This window comes from Aethalodelphis obliquidens, unplaced genomic scaffold, assembly GCF_003676395.1.
Source record: "Aethalodelphis obliquidens isolate GAN/ISIS:26980383/991018 unplaced genomic scaffold, ASM367639v1 scaffold3, whole genome shotgun sequence".
Taxonomy (NCBI): Eukaryota; Metazoa; Chordata; class Mammalia; order Artiodactyla; family Delphinidae; genus Aethalodelphis; species Aethalodelphis obliquidens.
The window spans coordinates 75751528-75773570 of NW_020837947.1; the positions used below are offsets into that span (position 1 = coordinate 75751528).

At 40.9% G+C, this 22043-nt stretch overlaps 1 protein-coding gene across 1 annotated transcript in view; it reads right to left on the reverse strand.

Moving 5' to 3' along the window:
• Positions 1-22043, reverse strand: part of MEI4 (meiotic double-stranded break formation protein 4) — a 198878-nt gene that overhangs the window by 171084 nt on the left and 5751 nt on the right. The window contains exon 3 of the mRNA XM_027093730.1: positions 17829-17874. Within this exon, the coding sequence (XP_026949531.1) occupies positions 17829-17874 (46 nt within the window). The remainder of the gene's footprint in view (positions 1-17828; positions 17875-22043) is intronic.

Genomic DNA, 22043 nt, shown 5'->3' on the forward strand with positions numbered 1-22043 from the left:
CAGTGGGTCTCTTGTAGACAGCACACATACGGGTCTTGTTTTTGTATCCATTTAGTGAGCCTATGTCTTTTGGTTGGAGCATATAATCCACTCACATTTAAGGTAATTATCGATATGTATGTTCCTATTACCATTTTCTTAAATGTTTGGGGTTTGTTTTAGGTCCTTTTCTTCCCTTTTGTTTCCCACTTAGAGAAGTTCCCTTAGCATTTGTTGTAGAGATAGTTTGGTGGTGCTGAATTCTCTTAGCTTTTGCTTGTCTGTAAAGCTTTTGATTTCTCTGTCGAATCTGAATGAGATCCTTTCTGGGTAGAGTAATCTTGGTTGTAGGCTATTCCCTTTCATCACTTTAAATATATCGTGCCACTCCTGGCTTGTAGAGTTTCTGCTGAGAAATCAGCTGTTATCGTTATGGGAGTTCCACTGTATATAATTTGTCATTTTTCCCTTGTTGCTTTTAATAATTTTTCTGTCTTTAATTTTTGTCAACTTGATTACTATGTGTCTTGGCGTGTTTGTCCTTGGGTTTATCCTGCCTGGGGCTCTGTGCGCTTCCTGGCCTTGGGTGGCTATTTCCTTTCCCATGTTAGGGAAGTTTTCGACTATAAGCTCTTCAAATATTTTCTCAGTTCCTTTCTCTCTTTCTTCTCCTTCTGGGACCCCTAAAATGCAAATGTTGGTAAATTTAATGTTGTCCCAGAGGTCTCTTAAGCTGTCTTCATTTCTTTTCATTCTTTTTTCTTTATTCTACTTTGCAGCAGTGATTTCCACCATTCTGTCTTCCAAGTCACTTATTTGTTCCTCTGTCTCAGTTCTTCTGCTATTGATTCCTTCTAGTGTATTTTTCATTTCAGTTATTGTATTGTTCATCTGTTTGTTCTTTAATTCCTCTAGGGCTTTGTTAAACATTTCTTGCATCTTCTAGATCTTTGCCTCCATTCTTTTTCTGAGGTCCTGGATCATCTTCACTTTCATTACTCTGAATTCTTTTTCTGGAAGGTTGCCTACCTCCACTTCATTTAGTCGTTTTTCTGGGGTTTTATCTTGTTCCTTCATCTGGTACATAGTCCTCTGCCTTTTCATCTGGTCTTTCTGTGAATGTGATTTTCATTCAACAGGCTGCAGGATTGTAGCTCTTCTTGCTTCTGCTATCTGCCCTCTGGTGGATGAGGCTCTCTAAGAGGCTTGTGCAAGTTTCCTGATGGGAGGGACTGGTGGTGGGTAGAGCTGGGTGTTGCTCTGGTGGGCAGATCTCAGTAAAACTTCAATCCGCTTGTCTGCTGATGGGTGGGGCTGAGTTCCCTCCCTGTTGGTTGTTTGGCCTGAGGCAACCCTGCACTGGAGCCTACAGGTTCTTTGGTGAGGCTAGTGGCGGACTCCAGGAGGGCTCAAGCCGAGGAGTATCTCCCAGAACTTCTGCTGCCAGTGTCCTTGTCCCTATGGTGAGCCACAGCAGCCCCCCACCTCTGCAGGAGACCCTCCCACACTAGCAGGTAGGTCTGGTTCAGTCTCCTATGGGGTTACTGCTCCTTCCTCTGGGTCCCGATGTGCACACTACTTTGTGTGTGCCCTCCAAGAGTGGAGTCTCTGTTTCCCCCCAGTCCTGTCGAAGTCCTGCAATCAAATCCCCCTAGCCTTCAAAGTCTGATTCTCTGGGATTTCCTTCTCCCGTTGCTGGACCCCCAGGTTGGGAGGCCTGACATGGGGCTTAGAACCTTCACTCCAGTGGGTGGACTTCTGTGGTATAAGTGTTCTCCAGTCTGTGAGTCACCCACCCAGCGGTTATCAGATTTGATTTTATTGTGATTGTACCCCTCCTACCGCCTCACTGCAGCTTCTCCTTTGTCTTTGGATGTGGGGTATCTTTTCTGGTGTTCCAGTGTCTTCCTGTTGATGATTGTTCAGCAGTTAGTTGTGATGTCAGTGGTCTTGCAAGAGGGAGTGAGCGCACGTCCTTCTCCTCTGCCATTTTGAACCAATCTCTAAATTTAATAATAATCACTCACTTGTACATTGAACAACTTAAAAGTAATGTTTACACTACCTGGTGGCCAATTTGGAAAAGCTATTTTAAAATGAATTCATCTTCTAATAGACAATTTTCAGTTTAAAGGAACTGTTTGATTTCTGCCTCTGGAAGGGTATATTTTAGCATATGACAAAGCATGTTTAAGAAATTCTGACCAAGAAAAGGCTGCAGTTTTGTTTAATCCCTCTCTCGAAGCCTGCATTACAATTCTAAATTTGAATACACCAAGACAGGCAGTAATATCAAATGCATGAAATTATAAACTAATGAAATAACTGTCTTAGCTGGACTGTCTTCGCTGCATGAGAGTCACAAAACAAAACAGTGTATTTGTGTGCCTGGCTGGTTCAGGACCATATGACAATATGATTCATCCTGCCTTCGATGCTCAAACTCTGGACTTTCCTGGTTATCCCAATACTCTTTCTCCCAAGTCATCCTCTAGTTCCCAAAGTAAACCATCCTCATGGCTGTGCCTTTGGCTTCCCCCCCGTTCTAACTTCCTAGACATCCCCACCTTTCCTACAGCCTCAAAGAATTCCTTTGGGCAGATGATTCCAAATCTCTATCTCCAATCCTACTCCCCTCCCAAGCTCAAGCCCCTCGGTATCTTGATGTGACCTGACCTCTCAACATTAAACCACAAATGTCCAAAACAAATCATCACCTTCACCTACACTTGGTCCAGCTTCCAAACAATGGTGCTACGACTTTCCAGTCTACAATGTTTGAACCCCAAGAGTCAACTCTGACTTCTTCCTTGACCACCCCCTTTACACTCCACTGACAAATAACATGACCCTGCCTCACCCTTCTGCTCCTCAGAATCACTAAATTGGTTCCCCTTTTAGGGCCTTTATGCTAAACATTTGCTCTGCCTCGGTTGCTCTCCCCACAACCCATTCCTAATTTTCTCAAGGCTGGTTCCTCCTTATCATTCAAGTGTCTGTTTAAAGTCACTTCTTCAGGGAGGCCTTCCCTGACCACTCAGTCTAAAGATGTCACCAGATCAGCCTCTGTCTCATCTCCCTGTTTTCATTCTCTGAATCTCCTTGCCACTGCCTGATCATTTCCTGCTGGTAAAATCTGTCTCACCCACAAGAATGTGGGCTCTATGAGAGCCTTGGACTGCCTGGTTTACTGCCATGGCCCAGAGCCTGGAATACTGAGTAAGAGTTCAATAAATATTACTCAGTAAATAAAAATCTTTTTATATCACCTCTTTATTTCTATGCCAAAATAATTACATGTCAGACGTGGGCTATGACAATGATGTTCCCATCTCCAATCTCTTCCCTCCCCAAACAATTCTAAACACGCAACCCAATTACACTGCCTGAATAATATTATCCCTCAGGTCACCTAGAGGAATCACTTTCGGAAAGAATACTGCTTGGCACGTGCAGAGCACACACCCAATAAATGTTGGTTTCTCTTCTATTCTCCTGCTGGAAAATCTCCAAGGGCCCCTTACTGCCTATAGAATAAAGTACGTTTCCCACTGGCTGTCACACCTCTTCTTAATAGGCTCCAACCTGGTTTTTCATTTTATTTTCCAGAATACCTCTTCATGCCCCACATGCCCTAGTCAAGTTAAACCATTTGCCAGTAGTAGATTCTTGTGTCCCTAATTTACACTGTTCCTTCTTGCCTGAAATACTCTAGTATCCATAGCTTTCTAAATCCTACCCATCCTTCAAGGTCAGCAACTTCCTCCAAAAAGACATTTAAGAGACCTAGTTCTCTAAGGCAAAAGAATCACTTTCTCTCTCCTCTGAACATCAGTATCAATCTCCGGACCACAGAGTCTCCCTGGGTACAATACGTGATACGATTTTGTTCCCAATAGACTCAGCAGGGCTCAGACCTTATCCCTCTCTGTCATCCTCACTTCGTTTGTAACTGACAGCTAGTGAATAAAAAGCGGCTGATTAAATGTACAAGAGAATTTCTCTAAAGAAAAGAATTACTGGGATAAAATTAGGAGCTGATAAGAAGTGCCTTCTCTTTGGATGCAATCATTTAGGGGTCAGAGACGTGCAGTACAGGGAAAATGCAGAGTCCTAATTCCTAACAAATGGGAAGTGTGAGGCTGAGAGACGGTGGATACTTCTACTGATGCCAGTATCACAGCCCCATAGAATAACATGAAAACTATGAAAAGACAACTCACTATCAAGTGAACTGATGACTCTACTGGCATAACTTCCACTCATCAGTGTGTGGGTGTTATGAACACCACAGGGAACTGGCAAAAATAATAAAATGACTGAAGTCAGCAATATATCACATTCACTGGCCTCCTAATACTGTGGATGCCAAACCACATCGCTCTCTACCATCTCACCCGTTACCTTTCCTGTTGAGATCCCACACACCTTCACTCTCTCCTTGACCAAGCCTCTTCCAAGAGAATTTGCCTGAATTTGCCTTCCACCAAACCGCTGAAAGCACTGCTTTGACTTCAGCTCTTGGCCTCAGGGCTCCCCCCGCTCACAGAGTACACTGCTGAGATGGCACCTTGAAGCTGGCTTGGTCCCCTAGCCTTCCTGCTAGACAACTGAAACTGACATTCATTTCCACCAGATGCGTCCTCTTCACTCTCTTTATCAGAAAACAAAAGCACTGAGATCTTTTACCCAGTTCAATGTTTCCACAACCATAAAGGGAACACACTAAACATAGGCCTTCCTAGGTACGGTAATCAGAGTTTCCATGGGAGGACTCTAGGAGCCTGGGTTTTACATGAACATCTCAGAGGAGTCCCATAATTGAGAAAACTTCAAAAGCACTGCTGTGCTCTGCTCCCAAATCATGCACTCAGCCCACTTCGTTTGTTTTTTGCTAGGCTCAAAGCCTCCTGCCTGTGTCTAAGAAGCTACACTGACGATCCTACAGCAGTGGTTTTCAACCTTGCTGCACATTACAGTGACGTGCATACTAGACCACATCCCATGCCAAGGACATCAGAATCTCCAGGGCTGGGCACCAGATATTAATATTTTTTAAAACTCCCCAAGTGATTCCAGTGTCAGGAACATGACCTTAGATCAATGCATGTTTGTTCTGCTTTCTTAGGAGAGCAGGGGAGTGGGCTGTGCCCCCTTCGTGCCATCTCCACCCCTGCCTTCCAACCTCCTAGAAAAGCCTTTCTCCTTCCTCTCTACACGTTCATGTTTAATTCATGATGAACCTTTCAGAGTTCAGCTGGGATGCCACTCCCTTTTCAGGGTTCACCTTTACCACAGAATTTTCTCTTTTGTAATTGGAGAGCCTCATATAGCCTAGCTGTCTGCTTCCTGCCTTATCCTAAGACAGTGGCACCTGCCTTATGGACTGCAGCCTTGGATTCTACCCAGCAGCCCTGCCTCTCCTCCCATTTATGTTCTCCACACAGCAGCCAGGGCAAGAAGCTTCAAACTCCTGCTCAATACCTACCAAAGGATTCCACTCTCCTTAAAGTCCCACCCACTGGAACAAGACCGACATAACCTGTGCTCCTGCCGTGCCTCAGGCCTCCTCCCCCGCCTCTATTCCTCACTCTGCTCCCCAGCCATGCCATCCACTTTCTGCTAACTGAGTACACATGCTACTTCCTGCCTCGGGGCCACTTGGATGACCCTGCTCCTTCAGGAGTCAGCTCCATCTCCTCTCCTTCTCACGAGGTCTCACTGACAACACAGTCTAAGTCGGCAGCCCTGCCCCATCCCCAGACACTACATCACTTCAACCTGGTTTAGCATCTCCACAGCTTTTAACACTCTCGGAAATTTTCTTGCTTATAGGTTTACTTGCTATTGTCTGTCCCCCCCCCAATCCATAGGAATATAAATTCTATTTCTTCTGTTGTTTTCATCACCACTCCAGAAATTAAGTTTCTGTGGAATAAAGAAATTAATGAATTAATCAACGAAGGAATAAACATGAATAAATATAACTTAAAACAAATTTATATACATCACATGTAGTATCTTTACAAGTGACTATCTCAAGAGCTCTTGCCTCTCTAATCATACCATAAACTCATAATGGCACCAAGTAAACCTCTTCTCCTTTTCCAGCCTTGAAAGTCAAGCACTGTACTGAGCAAATATCATCTTTAGTATGTACAAGTTGATATTTCTTGCTATTTTAGAAGATCCTCTGTACTGTATTCAAAAAGATATATGTTTTTCAGCATATTACACTTTCCTCCCAAGTGCTCATGGAACATTCTGCAGGTTAGGTCATATCTTGGGTCACAAATCAAGCCTCAGTAAATTAAAGAAAAATGAAATTGTATCCAGTATCTTTTCCAACCACAACGCTCTGAGACTAGATATCAATTACAGGAAAAAATCTGTAAAAAATACAAAAACATGGAGGCTAAAAAATACACTACTAAATAACCAAGAGATCACTGAAGAAATCAAAGGAAAACTAAAAAAATACCTAGAAACAAATAACGAAAACATGAAAACCCAAAACCTATGGGATGCAGCAAAAGCAGTTCTAAGAGGGAAGTTTATAGCAATACAATCCTACCTCAAGAAACAAGAAACATCTCAAATAAACAACCTAACATTACACCTAAAGCAGTTAGAGAAAAATGAACAAAACCCCCCCAAAGTTAGCAGAAGGAAAGAAACCATACAGATCACAGCAGAAATAAATAAAAAAGAAATGAAGAGAACGATAGCAAAGATCAGTAAAACTAAAACCTGGTTCTTTGAGAAGATAAACAAAATTGATAAACCATTAGCCAGACTCATCAACAAAAACAGGGAAAAGACTCAAATCAACAGAATTAAAAATGAAAAAGGAGTAGTAACAACTGACCCTGCAGAAACACAAAGGATCATGAGCGATTACTACAAGCAACTCTACGCCAATAAAATGGACAACCTGGAAGAAATGGACAAATTCTTAGAAAAGCAGAACCTTCTGAGACTGAACCAGGAAGAAAAAGAAAATATAAACAGACCAATCACAAGCACTGAAATTGAAACTGCGATTAAAAATCTTCCTTCCCAGGACCAGAATGGCTTCACAGGCAAATTCTATCAAACATTTAGAGAAGAGCTAACACCTATCCTTCTCAAAGTCTTCCAAAATATAGCAGAGGGAGGAATACTCCCACACTCATTCTATGAGGCCACCATCACCCTGATACCAAAACCAGAAAAAGATGCCAAAAAAAAAGAAAACTACAGGTCAATATCACTGATGAACATAGATGCAAAAATCTGCAACAAAATACTAGCAAAGAGAATCCAACAGCACATTAAAAGGATCATACACCATGATCAAGTGGGGTTTATCCCAGGAATGCAAGGATTCTTCAATACATGCAAATCAATCAATGTGATAAACCATATTAACAAATTGAAGGAGAAAAATCATATGATCATCTCAATAGATGCAGAAAAAGCTTTCAACAAAATTCAACACTCATTTATGATAAAAACCCTCCAGAAAGTAGGCACAGAGGTAACTTACCTCAACATAATAAATGCCATATATGACAAACTCACAGCCAACATTGCTCTCAATGGTGAAAAACCAAAATCATTTCTGCTAAGATCAGGAACAAGACAAGGTTGTGCTCTCTCATCACTATTACTCAACATAGTTTTGGAAGTTTTAGCCACAGCAATCAAAGAAAAAGAAATTAAGGGATTCCGAATAGGTAAAGAAGAAATAAAGCTGTCCCTGTTTGCAGATGACATGATACTATACATAGAGAATCCTAAAGATGCTACCAGAAAACTACTAGAGCTAATTGATGAATGTGGAAAGTAGCAGGATACAAAATTAATACACAGAAATCGCTTGCATTTCTATACACTAATGATGAAAAATCTGAAAGAGAAAATAAGGAACAAATACCATTTACCACTGCAACAAAAAGAATAAAATACCTAGGAATAAACCTACCTAAGGAGACAAAAGACCTGTATGCAGAAAACTATAAGACACTGATGAAAGAAATTAAAGATGATACCAGCAGATGGAGAGATATGTTCTTGCATTGGAAGAATCAACATTGTGAAAATGACTATACTACCCAAAGCAATCTACAGATTCAATGCAATCCCTATCAAACCACCAATGGCATTTTTCACAGAACTAGAACAAAAGATTTCACAATTTGTATGGAAACACAAAAGACCCTGAATAGCCAAAGCAATCTAGAGAAAGAAAAACGGAGCTGGAGGAATCAGGCTCCTGGACTTCAGACTATACTACAAAGCTACAGTAATCAAGACAGTATGGTTCTGGAACAGAAACAGAAATATAGATCAATGGAACATGATAGAAAGCTCAAAGATAAATCCACGCACATATGGTCACCTTATCTTTGATAAAGGAGGCAAGAAAACACAGTGGAGAAAAGACAGCCTCTTCAATAAGTGGTGCTGGGAAAACTGGACAGCTACATGTAAAAGAATGAAATTAGAACACTCCCTAACACCATACAAAAAAAAAAACTCAAAGTGGATTAAAGACCTCAGTGTAAGGACAGACACCATAAAACTCTTAGAGGAAAACATAGGCAGAACACTCTATGACATAAATCACAGCAAGATTCTTTTTGACCCACCTCCTAGAGAAATGGAAATAAAAACAAAAATAAACAAATGGGACCTAATGAAGCTTAAAAGCTTTTGCACAGCAAAGGGAACTACAAACAAGATGAAAAGACAACCCTCAGAACGGGAGAAAATATTTGCAAATGAATCAAGGGATAAAGGATTAATCTCCAAAATATATAAACAGCTTATGCAGCTCAATATTAAAAAAACAAACAACCCAATCCAAAAATGGGCAGAAGACCTAAATAGACATTTCTCCAAAGAAGACATACAGATGGCCAATAAGCACGTGAAAAGTTGCTCAACATCACTAATTACTAGAGAAATGCAAAGCCAAACTACAATGAGGTATCACCTCACACCAGTTAGAATGGGCATCATCAGAAAATCTACAAACAACAAATGCTGGAGAGGATGTGGAGAAAAGGGTACCCTCTTGCACGCTTGGTGGGAATGTAAATTGATACAGCCACTATGGAGAACAGTATGGAGGTTCCTCAAAAAACTAAAAATAGAACTACCATACGACCCAGCAATCCCACTACTGGGCATATACCCTGAGAAAACCATAATTCAAAAAGAGTCGTGTACCACAATGTTCACTGCAGCTCTATTTACAATAGCCAGGACAATGTTCATTGCAGCTCTATTTACAATAGCCAGGACATGGAAGCAACCTAAGTGTCCATCAACAGATGAATGTTTAAAGAAGATGTGGCACATATATACAATGGAATATTACTCAGCCATAAAAAGAAACGAAAGTGAGTTATTTGTAGTGAGGTGGATGGACCTAGAGACTGTCATACAGAGTGAAGTAAGTCAGAAAGAGAAAAACAAATACCGTATTCTAACATATATATGGAATCTAAAAAAAAAAAAAGGTTCTGAAGCACCTAGGGGCAGGACAGTAATAAAGACGCAGACATAGAGAATAGACCTGAGGACACGAGGAGGGGGAAGGTTAAGCTGGGACGAAGTGAGAGGTGAGAGAGTGGCATGGATATATATACACTACCAAATGTAAAATAGATAGCTAGTGGGAAGCAGCCACATAGCACAGGGAGATCAGCTCGGTGCTTTGTGACCACCTAGAGGGGTGGGATAGGGAGGGTGGGAGGGAGATGCGAGAGGGAGGAGATATGGGGATATATGTATATGTATAGCTGATTCACTTTGTTATACAGCAGAAACTAACCACTGTAAAGCAGTTATACTCCAATAAAGATTTTTCAATGTGTTTTTTTAACCAACTTTCAGTTACCTGTAGTCCTCCAACCCCTAAACATGTACCTGAATTTTTACATTTACTGTATCACACCTGAACAAGCACAGCAAAAAGTCTCTTATTTTAATTCATCTTCCAATGTTGTCACCTTCAATCCCACTCTCTAAATTACATCCATCTTATTAGGTGCTGAACGACTTCTGAGTCTGCAATTGCAGGCTTTGCCTGGATGTGGCCGTTGATCTGCCTAATATAGAGCCAAGCACATTTCTGTCTAACTGACGTGCACTGTTCAGAGCAGACAGAGGCCTCAGCCAGGAAACTGCTACAGGAATGCTCCACGTCCGAGCTGCATCTATGGAGATAAGGCCTTCCTCTGACTAGGATATCTCTGAAAGCCTGCCTCAGATAGGCTATTGGTTCTGGTTTCAAGATTTTATTGTATTTGTTAGTTTCCATCTGACATATCAAAACCAGTCTGTGAAATCTAGACTTTATTAAGAAGCAATCAAAAACTTATTGGGCAAGAAGATAATCATTTCTTTTCCCTAAAACCTTGCTGACAATCTCAGATACTAAGGAAACTGCTTTTGATGAAATAGAAAGAAGAAAAACCCCACAAAATTCGGGCAATTTTTCTAGGATCACTTAAAATATAATTTTATTTATGCCCATAATGGGCAATACTACCTTCCAATGCCCCCTTCTTATTTACTTCAGAATCAGTAACAGTTCAATCTTTCCCCAGGTAACTGCTAAACATGTATCTTCAAATAACTCAGGCTTCTCCAAGGAAATAATCTCATAGTCCTAGGATACACAAAACATTCATAAAATCCCCTTTAATCTTCAGTTCTGATGACTAAAGATAACGTTTCTCCCTAGGGCAGATGATTATAATACGAGCCATAAAACACACCAGTCCTCCTACTAGTGCCTTTCAGAGCCTTGATGTATGTACTTATCGTCCCCAGGTTCTGGGAGTCCCCATAAATTCTGTTGACCCAGGTGGGGGGACTCTGATCGAAGACCCTCACTGACCCTGCAGGGCTCAGAAATCAGCACTCACATCTGAGACATCCTCTCTCCCTTTCACATGGAGATGTCACTCCACCAGGACTCTGACAATGGATCTTGCTGGTACCAAAAAGACATTTTTATATGTTGGTTCATTAAATACATGTTTCCTTTCCCTCTCAAAATGCGAAATATTTTTGACCTCATAATCAACTAAATCAATAAACAGCATATACATATATCACTGTTATCACTGTTAAATAAAAAGTTCTTTCTTCAAACCACCAAATTTCAAAACGTTGAATCCAACTCTGAGCACTCTTTTTTTCTTCTCTCCCTACAGCCAGTTATTTGATAAGCTGTATTATTTTTGTTTGTTTCAAAATGCATCACTTTGCCCCTTTTCATTCCCTGTTCCAGCATCCTAGGCCATGCTCTTCTCATTTCATGCTTAGAACACTACCATCTTCTCCTATCAGGCTTTCCTGCCTTCAGTATAGTTTCTCCCCCTCTCCTGCAATCAACACCTTGCTGCTGGACTAACTCCAGTCCGAGTGCATAACTTTTAATGTCTCCTCATTATGGAAAATAAAGCCGGAACTTCATAAAAGCAATCATATATTCTGGTCCTGGACACACCACATCCACACCACGGGATGTTCTTTTCTTCCTGGGCTGTGTATTCCCATTTACTGAAGTTCTACGTGTCCTTCAAGGCTCACTCACATGCTCTCTCTTCCCTTAAGTGTTTCCTAATCACATTATACCAGTTACTTTTCTATTATTATTCACGAAACTCATTGCCTACTGCATGTGGATGGGTTTTTCATATATATTCTACTTCTCTAGGCAAAGATGCTACTGAACAAAGGACCTCCTGGCCACTTGAATAAATGGACAGTCAACAGTTTCCACCTTGCTTGACCTCTCACCTCATACATTTCCTCATTCTCAAATTACTCTCTTCATTTGGTTTATGTGATATTAACTTCAGATTTTCTCGAAACTAATTAGCCTCTTTTCTCTTTTCTATTTGCCAACTGCTGTGGTTTGAATGTTCACGTCTCCTCCAAAATTCATAGGTTGAAATCCTAAGCCCCAGTGTGCTGGTTTAGGAAGTGGGATCTTTGGGAGGTGATTAGGTCATGTGGGTGTAGCCCTCATGAGTGGGATCAGTGCCCTTACAGTGAGGCCCCGGAGAGGTCCCTCAGCCCTTCCACCATGTGAGGACACAGCGAGAAGGTGCTGCCTATGAACCAGGCAGCAAGCCCACACCAGACACCAAATCTGCTGGTGCCTTAATTTGGGACTTCTGAGCCTCCAGAAGTGTGAGAAATCAACGCCCGCTGTTTATGAGCCACCCAGTCTGTGGAATTTTTGTTATAACAGCCTGAAAAGTCTAAGACACCCACTTTTACTCTCACCATTGTTCTTCATCCCAGCTGACGCCAAGCTGTTCTCCTCTGTTGCCCAGTTCACTGCAGTGCCTCTCAGTGGGTCTGTGCCCACCGAGCCTCAGCCCTCTGCAATCTGTCTCAGGCTGAAGCCCAGTGATCTTCTCCCACAATCATACTGTGTCACCCACCTGCTCAAAATACCTCAATAATGGTTTTCCAAGTATCCAACAGTGTCTCTCAGAATGGGATCTAAGCAGTGACCTTTTTCAAACTCTTCAGGTGATTCTAATGTGCACCCAAGTTTGGAAACCACTCCTCTAACTATATTTACCTCCACACCTCTGTGTTTTGTTTTGTTTTTATCTAGAACATTCTCCTACCCCTTATAAACCCACCTAACCTGACTACTATTCAATCTCCAGATTTTAATTTAAATGCCTTCTCTGATGCTTAGATCAGATCAGATTCCCCTGAAATGGGCTCCACAGGACCTGTTATTACACATTAACTGTCTTCTCTTTGTGACTGTAAACTCCAAACATCAGTCTTATACTATATCCTAAGCACTCAACACAGTGCCAGGCACAAGGTGGGTGGTCAGAGGTCCCTGCTCAATGGATATTATAACAGCATTACAAGAAAAGGCTTAGGAAAGCTCAGAGGTGAAAAGACTATTTCATCATGGAATCACATAAATTATCCTTTTCTTTAAAAACTCACAAGACTATCTGAAAATATGAATAACAGCCCTAGACTGACAGACAATCCAGAAATAGAAAAACACTGTAATTGGCCAATTTTGAATTTCATTTCACTGTGGAATAAAACATTTGAGGGATGACATAATAGCTCATCATATGCCTTAAGTATGTGAGCTAATTATAGGCTTGTTACAAAGACCAAGAGTCATTCACATGCCACTGTCTGGAGACGCACGCATTTTCAGAGCTAACATTCTTTTTTTAAGTACAGTCTGCCAGTAAAGTCCCAAATGACAACTCTGTAATAACATATGGATATGGCCAAAAGTCACATACTTAACTCTGTAGAGTCTGTTCCCTAGTATATGGAGACAAGGTAAAAACAGTCTTAATTCTGATAAAAGAGGCATAACCAGAGAGAGCTCAAATAGTCAATTATTACACTGTCAATTGATTAAAATTTATTCTTCGGTAAAAAGGAAAGCTCAAAGTCAGTTTTCTGCAGACACCTTATTGCTAACCAAGCAGAACTCATTTCCACTGCTCTTTACTATTGTGATCTTCCTGAAAATAAAGTCCACTCTCAGGAGTTCTGGTTTCCATAACTTGAAAGGCTGAGTTATAAAGCAGTACAGCACAGCTTTAGTATTACAGTTCATCCATCCATCACTCATTGTAAAAATCAGTGGTCTAGGAAATTAAATAAACTTGACCAAAAGTGCAGCATAATCTCTTGCCATTAAAAAAAAAGAAATGAACACACATTTTTCAGGGAGAAAATAAACCAAACTAAGTATATCCTGTCTTGCCAGATCAGAGGATGTCACAGAGCTTACACTGTATTCAATTTAATTCATCAGATATGTGTTGGGTGCCACAATGTAAAGGCACTAGAATAAGGGGTGAGAGGACTCAAAGGGTAAAGAAGGCAAGGCCTCCCACCATCAGGGAGTGAGAAAAAGGCAGGCCAAGAACAAGCTCTACCACAGGCAAAAATGCATCATTGTCAAACTGAGGTCCATGTGATGCTACAGGAACCTGAAGGAGTCAGTTCTGACCAAGGAGAAGCCAGAAAGACCTCACGTGGTATGAGTGTCAAGGGATCACGGAGCTTTCCCCAGGGAGTCTTTTGCAGAAGGAAGGAGCATGGAGGAAGGGCACAGAGGCAGGTGCGTGGGCAAGGGCTGTGTGAAGGTAGAGCTGGAGCAGAGGGAAGGAACAGGCACGTAGAGACGAGCATGTGGAGCTGAGAAAAAATTCTGGGTTCACGACAGGAAAGGACCTGAATTACATCTATTCCTACACAATGGAACACTGTCACTGCTTAAAAACTGATCTTAACTGTGCGTTAGGAAAAACTGCAGAGATAAAATGGGTGGTAGATGACCTCCAGGGTGCTCCTACAACGTTCAAGGAGAAATAATGATTTCAGAAAAGACAGAACTCACAGGGCTCCTTGTCGAAGGGGTACACTGAAAATTATATGATTGAGAAATGAGAACAAAAGAATAGAAACGAGATTAGAACTTTTAATAACAATATAGAGACAGGGCAGAGAATGAAAATCCAGTTCCATTAATATAACTCCCAAAATAATGAGACAGGGTAACAGCTAAATTCCTACAGAATGTTCTAAAGAGTTTACTTACTCCTAACAGAATCAGACTTCCAGGCCTGCAGCACATCAAGGAGCTTCCACTTCTGCTACCGGACCAAACTGAAAACATGGCGATGATGCCAATCATTCAATTTTACTACTGGAAAAAAGAAAACTTACACACACACTTAAACCTTTGTTCTTTCCTTTCCCACCGGAATAACCTGCTAAAAAGCTAGACTCAGGTCTTTGCAAGACAGAATTAAACAATAAAAGTCTCAAGTCAAAAAAAAAAACACAAAAAACAAGAAACTTAAGTTCTTCTGCTGTTAAGGAATCAATGACAATTCCCATCAGACCATCAAGCTGAGGAAGAAAACTAGTATTTGTTTTCTGTCTATGTGTCAAGAAGCTTGGGGCCAAGCGCTCCCCATTAAACCTCACCACTGCCCATCACTATCCCCCTCCTCATTTTACAGAGGAGGAAAGTGAGACTCACAGAAGGAAAGCGAGTTGTCTAAAGGAACTTAACCAGCGTCGGTAGAACTGAGACTCAACCCAGATTCCTCTAATTCCCAAATCCATGCTCTTTCCAGTAAGCTCTCCACCTCCAGAATTTGTCCTCAGCAACCTTCCCCCCATCAATAATACCTCCTCTTCTTGTGCTGGTTCTTTTTTCATTCATTTATGTATGTTCACTCTTAAATTAATCACTGAGCACGTACTGGTACTAGACTTGCATGATGACCACTCATTAGTGTATTCAGGTGTTTTCCACTAAGCATGGTGCTCTAGGCATTGCCCTTTTCCTCATTCAAACATGTCAGAATGGATGTTAAAATCACATCATTTCCATTTGCTTACAAGATGCCTTCTGGTAAACAGAAATCCATGATATTCAAGCCACAAAAAGTCAGTGTCTACTACCTTCCAGTAAATATTGAAGATTTTAGCTAGTTGGGGGGGAAAAGCATTTACTTCATAACTATCTGGAAGATAACATCCTAATTAATTAATTTTCGTAGCTGAGAATTCTTGGTAAAATTGTCCACAGCATTAAAAGCAGAATATATGAATTAAGACCATGCTGCCACAACGTTTTTAGTGTAATTTTAATTAAAGCATTATGTAGTTGTGTGCATATATATATTAAGTACTCTATTAATTAAATATTTATGAATCATACAATAGAAAACATCTCTGCACCAACTGGTATAGGGTTTCTCAGTAATATACCACAGTATTGCTAAGATTTCATCTCCAAATGTTAGTCAAAGGGAGGAATAATATTTGATTCTTTCCTAAGAGGTATCTTAACTCATCATGAACTGCAGAGTATTACTGCTCATTCAAGGACCCTGAACAGTACAGTAATTACAGCAATAACCTAAGAAGAGCATTTTAAAAGCATACCACAGATTGTTCAATAAGCCGTATACTAAAGTGAACAAATAATACTGGAGAAAGAGCAGAAGTACAAGTATTCCCTAATTTAAAAATGATATGCCTGTGACATTGCTTTTGGAGCTAGAAGAAGCTGTCTACTACTGTTACTCTCTGCCCTTACAGAATACAGGAAGAGGAGATTGAAAAAAAATGCCATTTCATTTAATAGTTGCTCACCATCCACACCAAAGAGCTTGCCAACCCCACCAAGGGCCCAACTCCAATCCTAGTCAGGTCACCAGCACATCCAAACACACACAGAGGCAACTGGACAGCCCTTCCCCAGCTGCCTACGCAACCACCATCCCCTCCGCCGGTATAACTCATGCTCCCAAATATCTCATAATTACAGTAAATTAGTGTGGATTAAGTCTATCACCAGGTAACTCCCGCAAAGGGCCAATATCAGTGTGTTCTACTCTTTCTAGTCAATAACTGCAGCATTCCACAGAGAATATGCCAAGAAAACAGGGGCATTAAAATTACATGGGATTAGTAATGAAAATTGGAAATAAGGGCATTTGGGTTGAACACAGAAAATAAAAGTTGGCCTTAAAGCAGTGTTTCTCAATCTTGGCTGTACTTTAGAATAACATAGGGATAGTGAAAGAATAAGGATACCTCAGTCCAACCCCTAGAGATTCTGACCTCATCCGTCTGCGGTACAACCCAGGCATCAAGATATTTTCACAGCTCCCCGGGGATTTGAATGCAGGGGCAGGATTTAAGTCACTACCGGGAACTCTGGCCTGATGTCTACCAGCTCTGAAGAGGAAAAGCCTTTCAGAAAGTCACTTAAAAATAAAAACAAATTTTAAAACTGTACATTGCACATCTGATTAAACGTACTTTTCTTTTTTACACAGACCTGTGGGTACAAAACGCCTAGGTGCACGTGGCATTTGCTGTCTATAAGGGAAGTGAGCAGCTAAGTTTGTCATCACTGTGTTCACCGTCACAGATGCCTGTGCACGGACTCAGTGCTTCTTTAAAGAGAAGCTTCGGAAGGCCTGGAAAAGTACAGCTCACTGAGGCCCAGAGCCCTCCGGGCCACCTCCTCTGTCTCCCTCACACCATCAGACATGAGAGAGCTGCGTGACCACACAGAACAGCCACCAGCATGGACTTGGCCTACTTTGGACCAACTCCTGCTTGGAAATTACAGATATGAAGAGACGCTCTGTGGTTCACAGGGGAAAAATGAATCAGATCAGGATAAACACTTCATAAAATACACAGATAGAAATAACTGCAGCGTTATTAAAGGCATAATGATCAACAAAATTAGACATTAAATATGCAAAATGCCATCTTATCTGTATGACCTGGGTTGAAGAATAAGGTCATTCGAACAAAAATATTATTTTAGATAAAGAATGGACAAATTACTCCCTCTTGCAAGAGCACCAGAATCACAACTAACTGCTGAACAATCATCGAAAGGAAGACACTGGAACTCACCAAAAAAGACACCCCACATCCAAAGCCAAAGGAGAAGCCACACTGAGACGGTAGGAGGGGCACAATCACAGTAAAACCAAATCACATAACGGCTGGGTGGGTGACTCACAAACTGGAGAACACTTATACCACAGAAGTCCACCCACTGGAGTGAAGGTTCTGAGCCCCATGTCAGGCCTCCCAACCTGGGGATCCAGCAACGGGAGGAGGAAATCCCAGAGAATCAGACTTTGAAGGCTAGGGGGATTTGATTGCAGGACTTCGACAGGACTGGGGGAAATGGAGACTCCACTCTTAGAGGGTACACACAAAGTAGTGTGCACATAGGGACACAGGGGAAGGAGCAGTGACCCCACAGAAGACTGAACCAGACCTACCTGCTGGTGTGGGAGGGTCTCCTGCAGAGGTGAGGCATGGCTGTGTCTCACCATGAGGATAAGGACACTGGCAGCAGAAGATCTGAGAAGTATTCCTTGGTGTGAGCCCTCCCAGAGTCCACCACTGGCCCCACCAAAGAGCCTGGGTAGGCTCCAGTGTTGGGTCGCCTCAGGCCAAACAACCAACAGGGAGGGAACCCAGCCCCACCCATCACAGACAAGCAGATTAAAGTTTTACTGAGCTCTGCCCACCAAAGAAACAGTCAGCTCTACCCACCACCAGTTGCTCCCATCAGGAAGCCTGCACAAGCCTCTTAGATAGCCTCATCCACCAGAGGGCAGACAGCATAAGTAAGAAGAGCTACAATCCTGCAGCCTGTTGAACAAAAACCACATTCACAGAAAGACAGACAAGACGAAAAGGCAGACAGCTATGTACCAGATGAAGGAACAAGTTAAAACCCCCAAAAAACAACCAAATGAAGTGGAGATAGGCAACCTTCCAGAAAAAGAATTCAGAATAATGTTAGTGAAGATGATCCAGGACCTCGGAAAAAGAATGGAGGCAAAGATTGAGAAGATGCAAGGACGTTTAACAAAGATGTAGAAGAATTAAAGAACAAACAAACAGAGATGAACAGTACAATAACTGAAATGAAAAATATACTAGAAGGAATCAATAGCAGAATAACTGAGGCAGAAGAATGGATAAGTGACCTGGAAGACAGAATGGTGGAATTCACTGCTGTGGAACAGAATAAAGAAAAAAGAATGAAAAGAAATGAAGACAGCCTAAGAGACCTCGGGGACAACATTAAATGCAACAACATTCGCATTATACGGGTCCCATAAGGTGAAGAGAGAGAGAAAGGACCCGAGAAAATATTTGAAGAGACTATAGTTGAAAACTTCCCTAACATGGGAAAGGAAATAACCATCCAAGTCCATGAAGTGCAGAGACTCCCAGACAGGACAAACCCAAGGAGAAACACGCCGAGACACACAGTAATCAAATTGGCAAAAATTAAAGACAAAGAAAAATTACTGAAAGCAGCAAGAGAAAAACAACAAATAACATACAAGGGAACTCCCATAAGGTTAACAGCTGATTTCTCAGCAGAAACTCTACAAGCCAGAAGGGAGTGGCATGACACATTTAAAGTGATGAAAGGGAAGAACCTAAAACAAAGATTACCCTACCCAGCAAGGATCTCATTCAGATTCACTGGAGAAATCAAACGCTTTACAGACAAGCAAAAGCTAAAAGAATTCAGCACCACCAAACCAGCTCTACAACAAATGCTAAAGGAACTTCTCTAAGTGGGAAACACAAGAGAAGAAAAGGACCTACAAAAACAAACCCAAAACAATTAAGAAAATGGTAACAGGAACATACATATCGATAATTACCTTAAATGTGAATGGATTAAATGCTCCAACCAAAAGACACAGCCTTGCTGAATGGATGCAATAACAAGACTCATATATATGCTGTCTACAAGAGACCCATTTCAGACCTAGGGATACATACAGACTGAAAGTGAGGGGATGGAAAAAGATACTCCATGCAAATGGAAATCAAAAGAAAGCTGGAGTAGCAATACTCATAACAGACAAAATAGACTTTAAAATAAAGAATGTTACAAGAGACACGGACGGACACTACATAATGATCAAGGGATCACTCCAAGAAGAAGAAACAACAATTATAAATATATATGCACCCAACATACGGGCACCTCAATACACAAGCTATAAAAGCTATAAAATACAAAAGCTATAAAAGAAGAAATCGACAGTAACACAATAATAGTTGGGGACTTTAACACCTCACTTACACCAATGGACAGATCATCCAAAATGAAAATTAATAAGGAAACATAAGCTTTAAATGACACAACAGACCAGATAGATTTAATTGACATTTATAGGACATTCCACCCCAAAACAGCAGATTACACTTTCTTCTCAAGTGCACACAGAACATTCTCCAGGATAGATCACATCTTGGGTCACAAATCAAGCCTCAGTAAATTTAAGAAAACTGAAATCATATCAAGCATCTTTTCTGTCTACAAGGTTACGAGATTAGAAATCAATTACAGGGGAAAAAACTGTAAAACTCACAAACACATGGAGGCTAAACATTACGTTACTAAATAACTAAGAGATCACTGAAGAAATCAAAGAGGAAATCAAAAAATATCTAGAGACAAATGACAATGAAAACAAAACGATCCAAAACCTATGGGATGCAGCAAAAGCAGTTCTAAGAGGGAACTTTATAGCAATACAATCCTACCTCAAGAAACAACAAACATCTCAAATAAACAATATAACCTTACACCTAAAGGAACTAGAGAAGAACAAACAAAACCCAAAGTCAGTAGAAGGAAAGAAATCATAAAGATCAGAGCAGAAATAAATGAAACAGAAACAAAGAAAACAATAGCAAAGATTAATAAAACTAAAAGCTGGTTCTTTGAGAAGATAAAATTGATAATCCATTAGCCAGACTCATCAAGAAAAAGAGGGAGAGGACTCAAATCAGTAAAATTAGAAATGAAAAAGGAGAAGTTACAGCAGACACCGCAGAAATACAAAGCATCCTAAGAGAGTACTACAAGCAACTCTATGCCAATAAAATGGACAGCCTGCAAGAAATGGACAAATTCTTAGAAAGGTATAACCTTCCAAGACTGAACCAGGAAGACATAGAAAATATGAACAGACCAATCACAAGTAATGAAATTAAATCTGTGATTAAAAATCTTCCAACAAAGGTCCAGTACCAGATGGCTTCACAGATGAATTCTATCAAACATTTAGAAAAGAGCTAACACCTATCCTTCTCAAACTCTTCCAAAAAATTGCAGAGGAAGGAATATTCCCAAACTCATTCTATAAGGCCATCATCACCCTGATGCCAAAACCAGACAAAGATACTACAAAAAAAGAAAATTACAGACCAATTTCACTGATGAATACAGATGCAAAAATCCTCAACAAAATACTAGCAAACAGAATCCAACAACACATTAAAAGGACCATACACCATGATCAAGTAGGATTTATCCAAGGGATGCAAGGATTCCTCAATAAACTCAAATCAATCAATGTGATACACAATATTAACAAATTGAAGAATAAAAACCATATGATCGGGCTTCCCTGGTGGCACAGTGGTTGGGAGTCTGCCTGCTGATGCAGGGGACGTGGGTTTGTGCCCCAGTCTGGGAGGATCCCACATGCCGCGGAGCGGCTGGGCCCATGGGCCACGGCTGCTGAGCCTATGCGTCTGGAGCCTGTGCTCCACAACGGCAGAGGCCACAACAGTGAGAGGCCCGCGTACCGCAAAAAAAACCCCAAAAGAAAACAATATGATCATCTCAATAGACGCAGAAAAAGCTTTTGACAAAATTCAACACCCATTTATGATAAAAACTCTCCAGAAAGTGGGTACAGAGGGAACCTACCTCAACATAATAAAGGCCATATACGACAAGCCCAGAGCTAACATCATTCTCAATGATGAATAACTGAAAGCGTTTCCTCTAAGATCAGGACCAAGACAAGGATGTCCACTCTCACCACTATTATTCAACATAGTTGTGGAAGTCCTAGCCATGGCAATCAGAGAAGAAAAAGAAATAAAAGGAATACAAATTGGAAAAGAAGATGTAAAACTGTCACTGTTTGCAGATCACATGATACTATACATACAGAATCCTAAAGATGCCACCAGAAAACTACTAGAGCTAATGGTAAAGTTGCAGGATACAAAATTAATGCACCAAAATCTCTTGCATTCCTGTACACTAATGATGAAAAATCTGAAAGAGAAATTAAGGAAACCCTCCCATTTACCATTGCAACAAAAAGAATAAAATACCTAGGAATAAACCTACCTAGGGAGACAAAAGACCTGTATGCAGAAAACTGTGAGACACTGATGAAAGAAATTAAAGATGATACAAACAGATGGAGAGATATACCATGTTCTTGGATTGGAAAAATCACTATTGTGAAAATGCCTATACTACCCAAAGCAATCTACATATTCAATGCAATCCCTATCAAATTACCAATGGCATTTTTTACAGAACTAGAACAAAAATCTTAAAATTTGTATGAAAACACAAAAGACCCCAAATAGCCAAAGTGGACTGGAGGGAAAAAAATGGAGCTGGAGGAATCAGACTCCCTGACTTCAGA